Source organism: Eupeodes corollae, chromosome 1, assembly GCF_945859685.1.
Source record: "Eupeodes corollae chromosome 1, idEupCoro1.1, whole genome shotgun sequence".
Classification (NCBI taxonomy): domain Eukaryota; kingdom Metazoa; phylum Arthropoda; class Insecta; order Diptera; family Syrphidae; genus Eupeodes; species Eupeodes corollae.
In genome coordinates, this window is record NC_079147.1 from 205,442,868 (window position 1) to 205,460,516 (window position 17,649).

At 34.9% G+C, this 17,649-nt stretch overlaps 1 protein-coding gene across 1 annotated transcript; it reads right to left on the reverse strand.

The window, feature by feature from the left end:
• Positions 1-3,489: 3,489 nt before the first annotated feature.
• On the reverse strand, positions 3,490-4,503 carry LOC129948262 (uncharacterized). The gene is made up of 3 exons (XM_056059196.1): positions 4,389-4,503; positions 4,163-4,311; positions 3,490-3,933 (listed from the first exon to the last, which is right to left on the reverse strand). The coding sequence occupies exons 1-3, from the start codon at positions 4,501-4,503 to the stop codon at positions 3,490-3,492; spliced, it is 708 nt and encodes a 235-aa protein (XP_055915171.1).
• Positions 4,504-17,649: the final 13,146 nt, after the last annotated feature.

Below are 17,649 nucleotides of genomic sequence, written 5' to 3' on the forward strand. Positions count from 1 at the left end.
GTTAAAATAGTTTAAAAAAAAACTTAACATTAAAAAATAATGGACATAAAACAAATTGGACATAACAAACATTTTTAACAAGAAAGTATTATTGCAAGAACTATTTCAAGACTTTCAGATGCAGAATTTTAATACAGAATTTTAAAATAGTTCTTCAAACAGGTACATTTTTTTTGATACGTTTTTAGTTCACAAATCAATAAAATAATAAAAACTTTCATCTTCTAAATATTAAATTTAGAAGATGAAAGCTTAAAATTGAAAAATAGTTAAGTTTTATTTATCTTATTGTGTTGGTACGAAACTATAGCTTAAAGTATTTATTAAAGTTAATAACTGACTTATTTCACTTCAGTGTATAATTTAAAACCACAACATTTAAAATTGACTAGGATATTAAACATGAAACAACTAAATATTATTATAATATTGTCTAACAAATTTGGAATAAATAAATAAATTGGGTGGCGCAACAGTCCGTCGAGTGTTGTCAGGAATGGAGGGGACCTACAGTTTATATGCCGAATACGAACTTCTTATTTGAGAAAGTACTTTTTCATGGCAAGAGTTACTCTTGGAAAATTTGTCAATTCGTCGCAAGAGGCAGTACCCATGAAAAGACTTAAGATGGCATAGGAAGGGATTGAACCCAAGACCTCTGGCATGACAGTCCCACGCACTAACCATCATGCCACGGGTACTACAAATTTGAAAATAATCTTAAATTTGAGCAACGGGCTTAGAGTCTAGACCAGAATAATTTGTAATACTGTAGACTCTAGGGATAACACTTAATTGCTAAAATTAAAAAAAAAATAAGGACTTAAGGAAATGAGGATGAACAAATCATTACTTGATGTCATTTCAGAAAAATAAGCTACACATAAAATATTTGATTTAAGAATTATGAAACTAAATAAAACATTTTTGGCCACTGTTTCCTATGGATTAAGTCCCACTGTTTGCCACTGTACGTTCGTCTATAAAAAATGATTAATGGTGTCTTTAAAACATTTAACTAGAACGAAGAAAGTATGGATAGATATGAAAATGAAGAGTAAAATAAATGTAAATATCTCTTTTCCGTCAGGATACTAAAGGCAACACGAACACAACTATGATGACGACGACGACGAGCGACGATATAAGGACTAAGAAGATACGATACGTTTAATAATCAGAGTCACGGAACGAACAAGAAAAAAAAATATAAAAATATATACTAAAAAATGGTGGAAGACAAGTCTGCCGCAAGGTCTCGGTATAATTACTATACAGACTGTCGCCTTAGGATATAACTAAAGTATAATGAGAAGAAATGCATTAACATGGCAAAAAGAAAAAAGGAAGAAAAAAAAAACACGAACAAGGATTAAAATTAAAATAAGAAAGAAAAAAGTAAGAAATGAAGAAATTATTGTATAAATTGCAAGGAAAAGGATACGCGCGAATAATGTGCACTAATTGGAATTTTCAAAGTAAAATACTAATTTCCAATGTGGCACATGGCTTGATTTGCTCCTTTAAGAACGGATATAAACTCAATGGCAATGGCGATGGCGGTTGAAGGAATTAACGAACAAAAAAAAACACAGAAATAAAATGGATTTTAAATTTTTTTTTTCTTGGTTTAGTTTGGTTTTTCTTTTGGGGAAAAGAAAGGATAAGAAAATCAAGAACAACCAGCAGTATTTCTTTCAAATGAAGAAGTTTATTAAAGGACCACGAAGAAGATGAGAAAAATAAAGTCTAAAGAGTGAAGCTCATTGTCTTTCCCAAATAAAACAAGATCTATAGAGGTGGGTCTAAGGTACACAAGCCGACAGGACAGACGATGAGACAGCCAAAAAAAACAGCAAACAAAAACCCTTAAAAATAAAAATAAGGAGAAAGATGAAATTCTGCAAAAGGATATTAAATTTTAAGCAAGCTTATCCGGAAAATCGTTTGCCCAGAGAAAACAAAGTGCGTAGAGTTGTGGAAGTCCACCCAAAGATTATATTTAATTTTTCTTTTTTTTTTTCCTTATTTCCTTTTGTTTGTTGGTTCAGTTGGGGTATAGATAGGTAAGGACACTGGTTTTTTGGTTGGTTGTGTGGGCAAACAACACTTTTACTTTAAAGGTTGAGTTATTAAATAAAAAGAAAATTAAGGTTAAATAGAGAGTAAATTTTATGGGAAATTATCAAGCAATTTTAAATTAAGGTGTGAGTAAGTCAATGGTGAAGTCATAATTTACACGAGTTTTTGAGATTTGGTTTTAATGGAAAACGATAAATAAAATGTGATAGCTTTGTTGTAATCTTGCAGATGAGATATTATAAAAGAAATTTAATTTTTTTTACAACTTTTTGAAGTTCAAAACAAACAAAAATAAATGGTTTTAGGAAACATAACACAAGAAAGTATATTTCAATACTTTCATAAAATGTCTGCAAATATTTACGTAGAATATACTGTTTTAGAATCTGTAGCACCGTCAAAGTTTTTACTCTAAAATGTATAAAAGAAAAAACGAAGTAGAACGACGAAATTTAGAGAAGTTTAACGTTTTTTTTTTATTTTAAGCTCAAAATCTTATGTATTGAAAGTAAGTCCAAATTATAGAGCTTTCGAACTGTCCCATTGGAGTTACAAAGGAAGTTGGTTTAATAGAATCTTCGGCCATTTTCACGGGGTGAAAACCACTTCTAAGATCAAGCAAAGAAAAGTATTTTTTGTTTCGCAATCGGTCCAGATGATCTTCTATTAACGGTAATGGAAAATTATCCTTGGCCGTGATTTTATTTAAATTGCGATAATCGACACAAAGTTGAACTTCACCTGACTTTTTCTTTGTCAGTACTATCGGAGATGCGAACGGTGAATTACTTTCACGAATTATGTTATTTTTAAGCAAATCGTCCAGAACTTTCTGCAACTCAATTGTATGTGCATATGGAAGAAGTCTAGGAGCACAATGAAAAAAACTAAATGTTCCAATTTTATCTTTTCATCATAAATCAAATTCTCGTTTATATTCAAGTTAACAATTTCGTCGCGGGATTGCATATTATGATTTTGAAATAATTTCTTTTCCACATTCTAAATTTTTAACATTTTCAAATTTTTCTTGTTCTTTAACATCAGCTCTTTCGTTTTCAACTATTTACTCCTAAGTATCTAAATCACCAATAGCTAACTTAACATTTGTTTTATGTAAGAAATCTCAACCTAATATGATTGGGTCGTTCATAGTTTTGTCACTCACAACAAATAGACAAAAATTAACATACATTAGTTATCATAAAATTTAACATCACATGATAAATTACCTATTGGGAGCCGTTAATTCCAACGAAACTGCAAGGTAATGGTTCAAGTGACGTCATCAAAATGGGTGGTACGTACCGTTGTTGGATGAAACTTATAGGACTGCCAGTATCTATAACGGTCATGATGTTTATCCGAGCTCCAAAACTTTCAGTTTTTCGATTCGCAGATTCAATTTCATACTCCAACACTCCATGAAAATCGGTCATCAATGTTGAAACTGGAGATTCCATTGTACATTTTTTGGACGACGAGAACTGAAGACTTTTGTGGACAATTGGTGATAATATGTCCCTTTTGTCCGCATCGGAAACACGAACCTTTTTCTCTTCGAGCTTTGGGACAGTTACTTGATATGTGACCCTCTTCGTCACAGTTAAAGCACCTGACCTTAGCATCAACACGTGGCACACTTCTCGAAGGTTGTACAGATCTGTTGTAACCAGAACTCGTAGATTGCAACTCGGATTTCATTTTTTCATACTTGCGCAGAATGTTCTTGAGATCAGCGATGGTATTTGCAGTAAGCATGATTTGCTTATTAAATATTGAATCAGGGATCCCCTTGATTATATAGGCAATCACATCCTGTTCATCAATCTCTGCGGAAGAAGCTATCTGCTGCATGGATAAAATTTTCATTTCTACGTTTTTTTCGATTTCGCAATGTATTATGGACGTCTGTTGCGGTTGTATGGTAGTGAAACTCGGACATCAGAGCGGCTCTCAGATCTTTCCATGATAAAAACGTTGGCCATACCTTTAAGGAGTCTTTTGAAATAAATGAAAGGCTCTGACTCACTCAGATGGTAAGTAACCATAGCATCCTCGACGTTTTCAATCCACTTACTAATAGGGTAATTATCGTCGCCACTAAATAATGGTAATCGATATCACGTGACGAATGTGAACTAACGTGCTGGAACTCACGAATAGGGCTGTTATTGATGAGTTCAGCCAAACGTTTTTCCAACGAAGCGATTTCTTCCTTTTTCTTCACTAAATCACGGAGTTTTTCAAGACGTTGTGACACAGCGTCATCCTCGTCTTCATGTGCGTCATCAAAACTTGCTCACTTTCCTGGTCAACAACAGGGAATAGATTTTCAATCTGCTCAGGTTCAAGCGAATCAATGGCTTCATTTAAACGGGCCTTAAGTGAAGTCTTGGTACCATGTGTGCTTAAATTCATCTAGACAAGCTTCTCTTTAAGGATTTGCACAGAAGCGTTTTCCAAAAAACTCAAAACACGAGCCATTGCATTTGCATCCATGTTTGGAAATTTTTTTAGTAAATTTTCTTTAATTTATCGTAAGAAATGCAACCACTATTCAATTAAATAAGGAACTTTATCCCACTTCTGATTTATTATAGGGCTTTTCTTGATCAAAATAAGAAACAAAACGTATTAACTTCTTTATTACTAATGAAAAATATTATTTTGATTACATGGAAACAGTGAAAAATAAATAAGCTTAAATTTGATTATTTTGAGCAAAGTAAAAAGAAAGAGAATTAGTGCAACCTATACTGATTCTTTGTAAGAAGTTAATTAAAATAATTAAGATTATAAAAATCTATGCAATACAAAATTTAACTTCAACCTGCTTTCTGTCGACATAAACAATAAAAAACTTATATCGTTATAGCAATATTTCGGTAGGAATTTTGTGAATGAGACACTTCGTTAAATGTTAACAAATATTACAATTTTCAATTCAGTGCCTTTCTTTGTTTTCAAGATGTTTGGGTCAAAATTAAATGTTAATTATTTTCGTGGCATAAGATTAAAATAATAATAACATTTTTTAGCAGATGAAAAAAGATCAAATACAATAGGTTTAACTAATGGCTTAATAATGAAATCTAAAATCATTTGTAACAAGATTTTGTTTATTTCATCTAAATGTCAAAAACCATATTTTGCATAAACTAAAATATTTTAGTAAAAAACCAGTTTTACAAATTTTAAGTGGTAATTTAACAAGTATTTTTATTTTTTTTTTTTCAAGTTAAACTTTTCTACGAAAATTATATGATTTCAACAAACATATTTTGAATATAATGACATTTTTACCAGATTTTGTAGTATTTGTTTAGAGGTTTTCAGTTTTGTTAAAAAAGCATAAGATTGCGTTTATTTTAATTTAAATTTGTCCAAATTTTAAAAAAATTTGTAAAAAAAATCACAAATAATTATTTACAGAGTTGTATATTTTGCGGTTTCAAAAGTAAACGTGGATACAGAGTGATTTTTAAAAGCTATAAGAAAGTTTTTAAAAACACATAAAATTCAGAAAAACGCATGAAATCTTTATTTGAATCGATAGTACGCTCCACAAAATTTAATGTTTGAAAATTATTTCATGCAAATGTTGACCTTGACTACGCATCAAATGGTCCATCCGCTTAGTCCAATTTCGGCGTACTCATTCCAACATTTCGGCCGGTATTTCACGAATAAATGCTTCAATGTCAAATGCGTCAATTGAAGGGGGCTTATCTGTATATATATAAGCTTTTATATAGCCCCACAAAAAATAGTTAATAGGCGTAAGATCGAACGATCTAGGCGGCAAATTGACCGGTCTCGAACGTGCAAGTCCAAGTGAATGTGGTATTGAATACTACTCGAAGATTCTTGGCTGAGTCAACAAACTGAATAGGGTTATCATTGAGTAATATTGGAAAAAAGCAAGATGTGTCTGTAGGGTCTTTTGAAATGACTAACCATTTTGATTAGTAGGATTTAAGCAAAGTCCGTTTTATCGCGACCAGAGCAATATCTTATTAAGATTTTCGTTTATCTCTCAAATACCATTTTCAACCAACACCAGTGGACAACTGTACCTAAGCTGTACATCATCGGCATACATATGTATGGATGAGTTAAAGCTTGGAGACGGGAGCTCATTTAAATACAAGGTAAAAAGTAATGGGCCCAAAATAGACCCTTGGGGAACACCTCATGTTAGCGGAAGAAAATTTGAAGTTTGGTTGTTAACAACTACTGCTTGGTGTCTAGAACTAAAATATGAGAAAATGAGTCTCACTGATGATGACGTAAATTGAAACTCATCCCTTAATTTGATGCATAAATTACGGTGGTTAAAAGTGTCAAAGGCTTTGGAAAAATCCAAAAGAGTGAGAAAAGACACAAAATTCTTATCTATACTTTCTCTAATTTCCCCGACCACATTTATAAGGGCAGTAGTGCAACTGTGTTTGGGACGGAAACAGGATTGATTGGGACATAGCATGTCGTTACGTTTTAGATATTGCCGCATTTTCGTGTTCATAATTTTTCAAAAACTTTCGATAAATATGGCAATTTAAACAAAAAAATTAAAAAAAGTTGATAAAAATCGATTTTCGACTCAAATATCTTTAAAAAAAAATCTACAAAAAATAGTACGCAAATTTGGTTTCCTGATTTCTCTAAAATTATTTTCATTCATCCAATTTGTAAAAATTTAAGAAATGCTACTAAATTGGTAAACATTTGTTTCCGACTAAAAATCTATTTAACAAAACTAGATTTTCAAACTTATCTATTTCTTTATATGAAAAATATTGTTGGTAATTTTAAATTTTGTAAGAATAATTCAACTTACAACTTTTTAGCCCAATACGAATACCTAAAAAGTTTTAAGCAAGACAAACCAAAAGACGGGATGGTAAGTTATTTATGTCGGCTTCATCCCAGTCTCTTTTTTGAGTTTATTTCCGACTGCATTTTGACATATTGGCGGTATCTCACGTAGCCGAACAAAAAATGTCCAGCGGTGTCAAATCGCACGAACTTAGTGGCTAGTTGATATCGTCTCTTGCAATAAAGCCATACTCGCTCGATTGTGTGGCATGTTTCACCGTTTTCTTAAAATCACATATTCTCCAAGTCGTATTCTTCAATAGCAGACAAAAAAAGTTGTCTATTATATGATCATGTTCATATGACAGTCGTTCCATCGTCGTCGTTTTGGAAGAAGTAAGGTCCAATAACAGCTCCGGACCAAATAGCCCAACAAACAGTGGCTTCTTGTTGATGTAATGGAAACTTTTCAATAAATCTCGGATTCTCATAACCCCAAATCCGACAATTTTGTTTATTAACATACTCACCGAGTGAGTAAAGTGCTTCGAAAAATCGCCAACCATCGCCTTTTGTTCAAGCTCCCATTCGACGTATCCACCACGTTGTGAATGGTAAGCTGGCTTCAGCTCTTGTGTGAGCTGAACCTTATATGGATGTATGTAGGTGTAGATCCAATATGCCCTTAAACAATCCTAATAGCTGAGAACGACGAGGAATCGACACATACCGGTTTTCTTTTGAGACCGCAAAATGGATAATCCGTTGTATGTATATGATTTTTGTGATATAATTATCTTGTTTTCAATGTTTTTAATTGTTGCCAATATAATCGTGTGAGCAATTAATTCTTACATTTTAATTACTACTTTTACAAATTTGTATTTCTTGAAATATTCGTTACAGTGCATGATATTTTATCGAATTGAAGTCACAGGAGGTATTGGTTCGTGAGATATTTGGGTCCACTAAAATATTCTAAGACGTAAAAACCTACAAAAATTAGTTAGACGTCTGTTGTCTTTTACTCAAAAGAACATTTAAATGCCGTCTTTGATACGATTTGATTTCCGTAAAACGTTTTTTAACTCAAACGACACTTTAACTTCGCAAATAAAAACAAATTTGTTCTAAATTTTATTTCTTGAATTAAATAAAACGGTCGCTTTTGCTTCCATATTTCTTGAATTTTCTTAAATCCTTGCACAAAAAATTCAAACTGGGCTGGGTAAATATTTTGGAATTTAAAGAAGTAATACCAATTAACCCAAACCTTACACCAAAAAAACTTCTAGCCCAAAATCAAAACAAAATTGTATTGCCCAAAAAAATAAATAAATTGTTTTATAATATTTTTTACATTTTTTCTCCTGTTAACCTTTTTTTGTATTTATTTACTGTGTGCTTTTCCTATTAATATCCGCACAACCAATTTCCGTATTCAAACAAAAATAAGAAAAATAAAAAAATAAACGATGAAAATCCCCTAAGCGCTATGTCAACACTGAATTCTTTTTCTTTTTACTGTAAATCTCACACTCTGAAACGCATTTCTTTGGATTTAAACAGATTTTAAAATGAAATCGTTTCTCTTCATTTCGTTCGCACGTCGTCGTCGTCGTCGTCTTCCACCGTCTTTGGTCGTTTTCGTCCGTCTATGACAGGAGTACCTATACCTACCAACCAACAGTAGCAGTATTACAGCAGAAAGAGTAATAGTAGCAAGGATCGCATAGCATCCAAGCTAAATAACTGCTTTTTTTTCTTATATCGAAACAATTTATTATAAACCTCCAGTTTAAATTGTTGGTTCTGTCTTGGTGTTGGGGTTTTCCTACGAGCTTTCAATAAATTTTCCATTAGACAAATTTAACTTGCACATTGCAACAGTCGTGAGAACAAGAATAAGTTGAAAATTGATTCCTTATAACCAGGAACCAACTATTTGGTTACTTTGAAAATTCCACCGAAAATCCAACTAACATATATTTTCTTGTTTTTAAATCGAACAAATTTTAAAATCTACGAAAACGTTCTTAGCTAAAAAATCTCCTTTCTTGTCAAAGATTCTGTATTATTGCTCCCAAAATGCATACAAATTTCCATACATTTCAAAGAATGTAACAAAATGAATATCCTGGCAAACCAAAGCGAAACATTTTATTCACACGTTTCTTGGGTAAAGTTCGTTGTTTCGTTAAAGTGCCTGATATTTTAAATAATAATATATGTAGGTAGAAAATATAGGTGCAGATATGGTGGAAATAAAACCAGCAGCTAACATTATATGAGAATATTAAAATGAATGATTGTGAAGAGGAAGAAAAAAAGAAAACTGCAAAAAAGGATCGTAATACACATCCTTTTTTTTCGTGAATATGTATATTTTTATTTTTAAAAATAACTTCGCACCAAATGTGTGCTTCTTGTGGGTGTGTGTTGCTCGGAGGAAAAGAAAGTAAGCTATACAAAACACAAAAAAAAAAAAAACAATGTTTTGAGACAGGATAACAAATGAGAATATTAAGCGCAGAAATTTACTTTGGCAGGATACAAGAAAAGTTTCTATGTTTTTAGTAATAAAAATATAAAATGCAAAATTATTGTTAAGGACTTTTGAGCGTTTTGTTATGAATCACGTGCACTTATTCACTAACTTAAAGTAACTACCGTGTTTGTTACTCTTTTTTTCCTTTATTTTCAACTTTTTTTTAAGGACAAATTATGGAATTTTATTGAGGATTAATTCAAGTGAAAAAAGTACAGGAAGATTAAAGTTTATGGTTTGGCAATTTTTATTTTTTACTAAGACTCAGTACAAATAAGTAGAAATATTAAAATGAAAATCTAACGAGCATTTAAAATCAAATCAGGTTTACTTTTGAATGGTGTAGTTTTCTTTGGGATTTTTTTAAGCCATTTTTAATACGGTTGGCAAGCCATATGTTTTCTTTAAATAGCATTCAATAAATACCAAAAAAAAACATTTAATATTCGATTATAACTGTCCAAGTATAAAGTGGCTATATTATCTCTTATGTTGATTGAAATCTATGAAATTTTAGAAAATTATAAGATAATTGGTCTTAAACGTATTGGAGTAGATCACATCACATCAGATAAATTCAACAGCCAATTTCAGCCGTTTATATCCAATTTTTCGTATTTCAGTCTTCCACAGTATACAGCCCCTTTCTTTACGGATGAGGTTCTTGACGTAATTTTTACATCTTTGGAAGTGTTAAATGTGATTGAAGAAGCCTAAAGCAATTAAAGCTCAAGGAAATGACCGAATACCTTACCAAGGAAATTCAATAGGTTCGTTGATTTCCATATGGTGAATTCATTTCAGAATACTTCGCAACGGAAATAGATGTCAGACAAGGTTGTGTATTGACAACCTTACTCTTTCTCTTATTCATCAATGATATCGTGTAAACTACTAGAGGAGGAATAGACCTTGGGCGAATACGAGTGCCATATTCGTTGTGTGCTAGCAACATAGTTTTTCTGATAGTCTGTAGAGAAAATGCAGCGATTGATTAACCGTCTAGAAAACTAAATTTTTCAGTGTTTTACATCCGGAAAAGTCCAAATTGATGATCTACAGAAGTGTGGGCAGATATTCTCGCAATGAAACGTGGAGCTGCAAAGGTCAAAATATTGCTATTGTACGGGAGTACAAATTTCTAGGTCTTTTAATCATCCCAAACCTATGTTGAAATAACATTTCAAGTTGAAGTTATCGAAGACAAAAAGGGCAATTTTATCAGTATGGTGTCGGTGCATCGACTATAAAAACGATTACCTTACTGCGAAGATTAAGCTGTTTTGAGCAACTGCGGTCTCTATTTTGCTGTATGCTAAATCAGAAGAGGTAGAACGGTTTCTTAGATACTTGCCGATTTTCCGATTGCTTTCGAATACACCTAATTACATACTGTATTAAGAAACATTAGTTCCACTATTGATGTTCAAATGGTAGACATGTGTATTCAAAAGGACACAAGCGTCTACAGGTTTTTTCTCAAAACCCACCTCTGTCTGTCAACTCCTACTCTCACCTCCCCGCGGTGAACATCGGGTGCCTAGTACTTCAACTAGGGATTGGGTTCCAACCCCAGTGGAAAGTTGTTGGGGGCAGCAAACGAGAGAGGGGGGGAGAGGTGTGTCCACTAAGGCACCTCTCTTTATCCAGGCGGCAGCGGACGAATTCTCGAGATAGAATCAACGGTGGCGTCTACAGTTCCAGTAAGGTTGAACTACTTAGTGAACACCTTATAGGGCTTCTTCGACATATTCGGAGCCCAGGCCTGTAAGGAGCGGTTTATCCGGCTCCCCTTCTTTGGAGTTATACTAAGGATCTGGCCCTCCAGGTTGTGGGGTTGTGCCGTCGTCGGGGTGACTTCCTTGCTACGTAAAAAATACGTTAGTTGCGTAGCACCAACTAGCCTCGGATACGGACGGATTCACTGTTGAAAACCCACGCAAACGAAATAAGGACAACGAACTTCGGATCTGTACGTGGAATGTTAGGTCCCTTAACAGACCACGTGCAGCCGAACAATTAGCGGAAGCCCTAAACTGCTGCAAGGCAGATATTACAGCCATCCAAGAAGTTCGATGGGATGGACCCGGCAAACGCCAACTAAAAGACTGCGATATACATATACTACGGCGACTGGTACCGAGAACAAAGAAAGCGTCTATTTGGGTGTAGATTTGTTGTGAGAACTAGACTCAGGCAAAAAGTCTTGAGTTTCAACAGTGTGAGCGAGCGCATCACGACAATCCGCATCAAGGCTAAATTCGCCAACATAAGTTTAATATGCGCGCATGCCCCAACAGAGGAGAAAGATGAAGACACCAAAGACATATTCTTCGAGCTCTTGGACAAGACATAGAGCAGTGCCCTGGCTATGACATTAAAATTGTCTTAGGAGATTTTAATGCTAAGCTAGGAGGAGAAGACATTTTCGGTGGCATAATCGGGAGATACAGCCTGCACGACACCACCTCCGACAACGGATTCATGCTGGTCGATTTCGCTGCGGGGCGAGACGTTCTGGTAGCTAGTACGCAGTTCACGCATCTTAATATCCACAAGGGGACATGGAAATCTAATGATCAATCAACCGTCAACCAGATTGACCACATTGGGACCGACGCACGACACTTCTCCAGTATACAGGATATCTGAACATTCCGAGAGGCCAACATTGATTCGGACCACTACCTCGTTGTAGCCAAGGTACGGCTACGTATATCCCGATCCAAGCCAAAACAAGGAAGTACTGTGAGAAGATTCGACATTAGACGGCTACAATCGCAAGAGACTGCCATGTCCTTTTCCGATCGAGTCTCTACTAACCTCTTAAGGAGTCCTATGCTGCCTGCATTAAGCATTACAACCCAGTGGCAACATTGCCTCACACGGCCACCACAGCGAAACCCCTGGTTTGACGACGAATGCCGGCAAGCGCACGCAGCGAAACAAGAGGCATACAAAACGGCTCTGCACAAAAGGACTAGAGCTGCTTGCGAGCTCTACGAGCAGAAGAGGAGAGAGGAACACCGGCTTCTTAGATGGAAAAAAAAAGAGCATTAGAAGCGCACGATCGAGGAGATAGAGGGATGTCACAACAGAAATGAGGTTCGTAAATTTTACCAAAAGGTAAAAAAAACCTCCCAAGGGTACCAGCCACGAACCGAAGCCTGTAAAGACGATCAGGGGAACATCGTAGTAGAACCGCAGTCGATGCTGAGAATATGGAAACATCACTTCTTCAAAATATATAACGGCGATGACGAACCGAATTCCGTTGTAAGGGAGATAGAACCACTCAACTTCGGCGACGCAGATCAACAATTCCGCCTACCCGACCTTGACGAAGTGAAGATAGCTATATCTAAACTTAAGTCAAACAAAGCTGCTGGAGCCGACGGCATCGCTGCCAAACTATTTAAAGCAGCAGGCGATGACTTGGTACGGAGCATGCACCAACTCATCTGCAAAATATGGTCGGAAGAAAGCATGCCCGATGATTGGAATCTCAGCATAGTGTGCCCGAAACATTAGAAAGGAGACCCTCTAAATTGCGCCAACTACAGATACAAAGGCATCAGTCTCCTTAACATTGCGTATAAGATCCTCTCTGCCGTATTATGTGAACTTCTGAAGCCATTCGTCAACAATCTGATTGGTCCTCATCAGTGTGGCTTCAGACCAATAAAGTCCACTATAGACCAAATATGCACACTATTGCAGATACTGGAAAAAATCCAGGAACTTCAAATCGATACCCACCATCTCTTTATCGATTTTAAAGCCGCGTATGACAGCATCTATAGGGAAGAGCTCTACCGAGCAATGTCTAGTTTTGGCATCCCTGTCAAACTCATCCGTGTGTGTGAATGACGATGGAGAATGCACGCTGCTCTATCAAGGTCGGAAAAGATCTTACTGATGCATTTGATGTCAAAAAAGATTTTAGACAAGGCGATGCACTGTCATGCGACTACTTTAATATCTTTCTGGAAAGAATTGTGCAAAACTCAACCGTCAACACTAGAGGCACAATCTTCCAAAGGTCCATCCAATTACTCGGATACGCAGATGATATTGACATAATTGGAAGATCAAAGCGTGATGTCAGTGGAGCGTTTTTGAGCATTGCGACGGAAGCGAAAAAGATGGGTTTAGTGGTCAATGAGGGCAAGACCAAGTTTATGCTGTCATCGAAAAAGGACACTGAACGACGACGTCTTGGACAAAACGTCACCATGGACAGCTATAACTTTGAGGTAGTTAAGGACTTTGTCTACCTAGGCACCGCTATTAATGCAGACAACAACACCAGCGCTGAAATCAAACGAAGTATAACTCTGCAAATCGCTGCTTCTTTGGACTTAGAAGGCAATTGAGAAGTAAAGTCCTCTCTCGAGCATGTAAAATCACCATCTATACGACACTCATCATCCCGGTTCTCATTTATGGCGCTGAGGCCTGGACCCTGTCAAAGAAAGATGAGTGCGTCTTAGGATGCTTCGAGAGAAAAATTCGTCGGGTGATTTTTGGTTCCGTACGCATAGATGGAGAATGGAGGAGAAGATATAACGACGAACTGTACGGGCTGTACAGCCACACTGACCTAGTTAACAGAACTAAAATCCAACGGCTTAGATGGCTAGGTCATGTAGAGCGGATGGACATCAACGCTCCAGAGGAAGACCGCGACTCAGGTGGCGCACCCAGGTGGGAGAGGACCTCAACCAACTTGGCGTGCGAAACTGGAGAGAGCCACCTTAAGTAAGTAAGTAAGTTCATTATTTATAAATTAATTAATTTGATGAATTTCAGGGAATATTTTACAAGCGCCGAGATTAAACTTTTATTGGAAACAAGACTGATGTATGAGGGTGAATTCATTGGAGGCAGGAAATCCAAGTCAGTATTGTGGAGGAAAGTTCTATATGAGAAAAAATGTGTGGCTCCAGATTTTAATCATAACAAAGACTAAATCCATCGAAAGTTCCTTAATGTAATCATCACATACAAAAGAATAAAAAAAGAAACAAGGAAACCGGAAAAGATGCGACAACTTGGGAACATTTCGATAGATTGCACGAAGTGTATGGAACCAAACATTCAATTCAGCCTCCGGATTTTTTTAAGAAATGTGTTATTTTTCGATTCATTATTATCAATGAGAGTTTTTATAAGTAAAACATCCATCACAAAGCAAAAGTTGTTTTTAAACGTAAGACTTTTTGCCGATCAGCATCGCATCGAAATCAGGTGAGCAACGATCAGCCTCGCAAAAAAGCAGTGATGCCTAATCACTACCAACAAAAATTGAATTTACCCATTATTTTATGCAATCAATTAAAGATTTCAAAACTAAAAACTATCCAATTTTCCAAATAAACATGAAATTGTGTTTAAATTCGGAATTGTTCTTTCTAAATTCATTTGTTTATTAAAATGCATAAGCTGGATGGTGAATTTCATTACCGTTGCTAATTGAAAAATTGCATAAAAAGTATTTTTACATCAGATGCCTACCAAAGTGTTCTAAAAGTAACATACATGAACTACGCAAAAAATGTTCGATACGTATGAAAAAACTCACAAGTTTTCACCTACATAATTTTTTTGCAACATTGACTGATTTTCAAAAATTCATATTATTCCTTTGATTAAACTTGTAGATTTTTGCAAGTTAAAGTAGGTAAACATATTTCTAATATTAAATCTTATATCTAAAGAAATATCTTAAGCATTCCTTTAACCCTCATTTTTTCCTAACATTCTTATAACATCAAAATAAAAACATAGTTTAAAAATTTTTCCATCACAAAATGTCTAGACAACATCTCAAAAGCACAAAACTGTTAAATATTGTTTATTTCAATAACAAGAGATAACACAAGTTGTATGTAGTACGTACATCTACCTACACATACATACATACATAGGTATTTTACATTTCGAAGATAAAAATCTATTTATCATAGATGCTAAGCAAAGAATCACATCAGACAACAAATACCCCAGAAAAAAAAAAATATGTACAAGATGCATACAAAGGGTGTTTTTTGGAGAGATATAGAACTTTAACTTAGCAAAACTATTTTAACCCTAGAAAGATAACCTACGTCGAATCGACGTATAAATCATGTGTATCACTTATGGTCTATGAAATATGGTTATCTTTCTAGGGTTAAATAGCGGCCATTTTGTCAGTGGACAAGTAATATTATTTTTGTGTTGTAGAAATTTGCATTAGCGAATTTTGTTTAGCGATGAATGGGTTCATGAATAAACACCGTCTTTGGAGTGATGAAAATCCTGCAGTTCATGTTGAGACACATTACCTTAAAAACGATGCTGGCCAAAGTGTTACAATCAATTACTGATTTTTTTTTAAACATGATGTGCAGAAGATGTTTCAAAAAGCGTTGCAGTATGTCATAATTTATTTATTAACTTCCTATGGGAAGTTATTGTCGAATTGGTCCGATTTGTCGAAAATTTTGACATTTCTCGAAGTTTCATGGTCGCTAGACTCGATGTTTTTTTCATCGTTCATAACTCAAAAATTACAAGAGATATTGACATCAGTTAAAATTTTGAGAAAAATCGAAAGACATTTTTTTTTCAAATAAAACCTAAAAAAACAAAACATTACTAAAAGTTGGTAAAAAATGATTTTCGCCTCAAATATTTTTTCAAAAATCAAAAAAATTGGCTTCAAACTAATTTTGTCTCACGGAAAATGGGGTGATTTTTTTATAAAAATCCAACAGTATTTTTTAAATCTACAAAAAAAAAATGTGGTTCTCAATATCTCGTGAATAATATATGATATTGATATTTGTATTTGTTTATAGAGAAAATACAAAAAATTGTAAACAATTGGTTTTCGAATAAAAATCTCGTTAACCAAAATATATTTTGGAATCAAACTATTTCATCATATGGAAAATATTGTTGGTAAATTTTAATTTTCTTAGAACAATCCAACTGATGACTTTTTTTAAGCAAGACAAATGGACAGACAGGATGGGAAGTTATCAGCGTGAGTCACATCTCAAGATCTTTTTTAAGGACACTTATAACCGAATAGTTTAGCGTTGCGGATCCGTGAATCGACCTCCATGATCGTGCCATTTCTGTAGGAATATGTTAGTGAGTGTTATGACTTGGCCTGTACTTGAGGGGGTAGTGATTCTATGGGACCAATATTTTTTCGCACTCGTGCAGTTGCAAGAATACTAAAAGACCTTGACTTACACAAATCCGCTGGCCCCGATAGAAGCTCCCCTATTGTCCTGAAGAGGTGTTCTTCAACGCTGGCAAAACCACTGCGTAAGCTTTTTCATCTGTCCTACTCCTCAGGTCTCGTTCCGATCGGATGGAAAACGGCATTTGTCCAGCCTATAAGGCGAATCTTCCTCACCCTTTAACTACCGACCGATTGCACTTACGTCCCTTTTTTCGAAGGTCATGCAAACGCTGATTAATTACACAAGTCAACAAAAAAAATATTTTTCTTTGAGTCTGTTATTTAGTGAATATTTTCTGATTGTATACATCGAAAAAAAAGCAGAAACTCCATTTATGATAAATAAAGTTTGCTTTTGTACCGTTACACAATGTAAAACGAAATATTATAGTGTTTTAGCAGTTTTTTTAGGAGCCGTTGCATATAAGATGCTGGAGAGGGGTAGGGGGGCTGTGGGTGTGAAGCGGGAGTGAGGATCTGTCAACCGCAGTGTGCGCGTGCGCTTTGCAAAGGAATAACGTATTTTATGTGTCGTGAGGCCTAAAATGTCTTCCAAAAAGTGCAAAAATCCCGTGGACTCTTTTTGTTATATTTGCGGCGAATTCATTAAAGTGAGAGCCAAAAAAATTTGTTTATCGTCAAATACGAGACTTTGTGAAGCCTATGAAGCTTATTTTAATTTACCCGTACGAAGTCAAGATAAAGTATGGGCACCTCATTTCTCATGTAGTAACTGCAAAAACACTTTAGAGGGTAAGAAAATACATCATACTTTTCATTAAAATGTATGTATATATAACTATACCTATTCTGACACATACAGTAAATGTGTCATTCGTTATTGAATAATGTTAATTTTTTTCCAGCCTGGTACCGAAGAGAAAAAAAAAGTATGAAGTTTGCAGTACCAAGAATATGGAGGGAGCCAACTGACCATATCCATGATTGCTATTTTTGT

What these genes read in the sequence shown, in the direction of transcription:
- LOC129948262 (XM_056059196.1), bottom strand. Translation starts at nt 4,503, where the DNA reads ATGAATTTAAGCACACATGGTACCAAGACTTCACTTAAGGCCCGTTTA. An exon ending in CCCTGTTGTTGACCAGGAAA is followed by an intron (nt 4,312 to 4,388) that starts GTGAGCAAGTTT and finishes TCCGTGATTTAG; the next exon opens with TGAAGAAAAAGGAAGAAATC. An exon ending in CGACGATAATTACCCTATTA is followed by an intron (nt 3,934 to 4,162) that starts GTAAGTGGATTG and finishes TTATCCATGCAG; the next exon opens with CAGATAGCTTCTTCCGCAGA.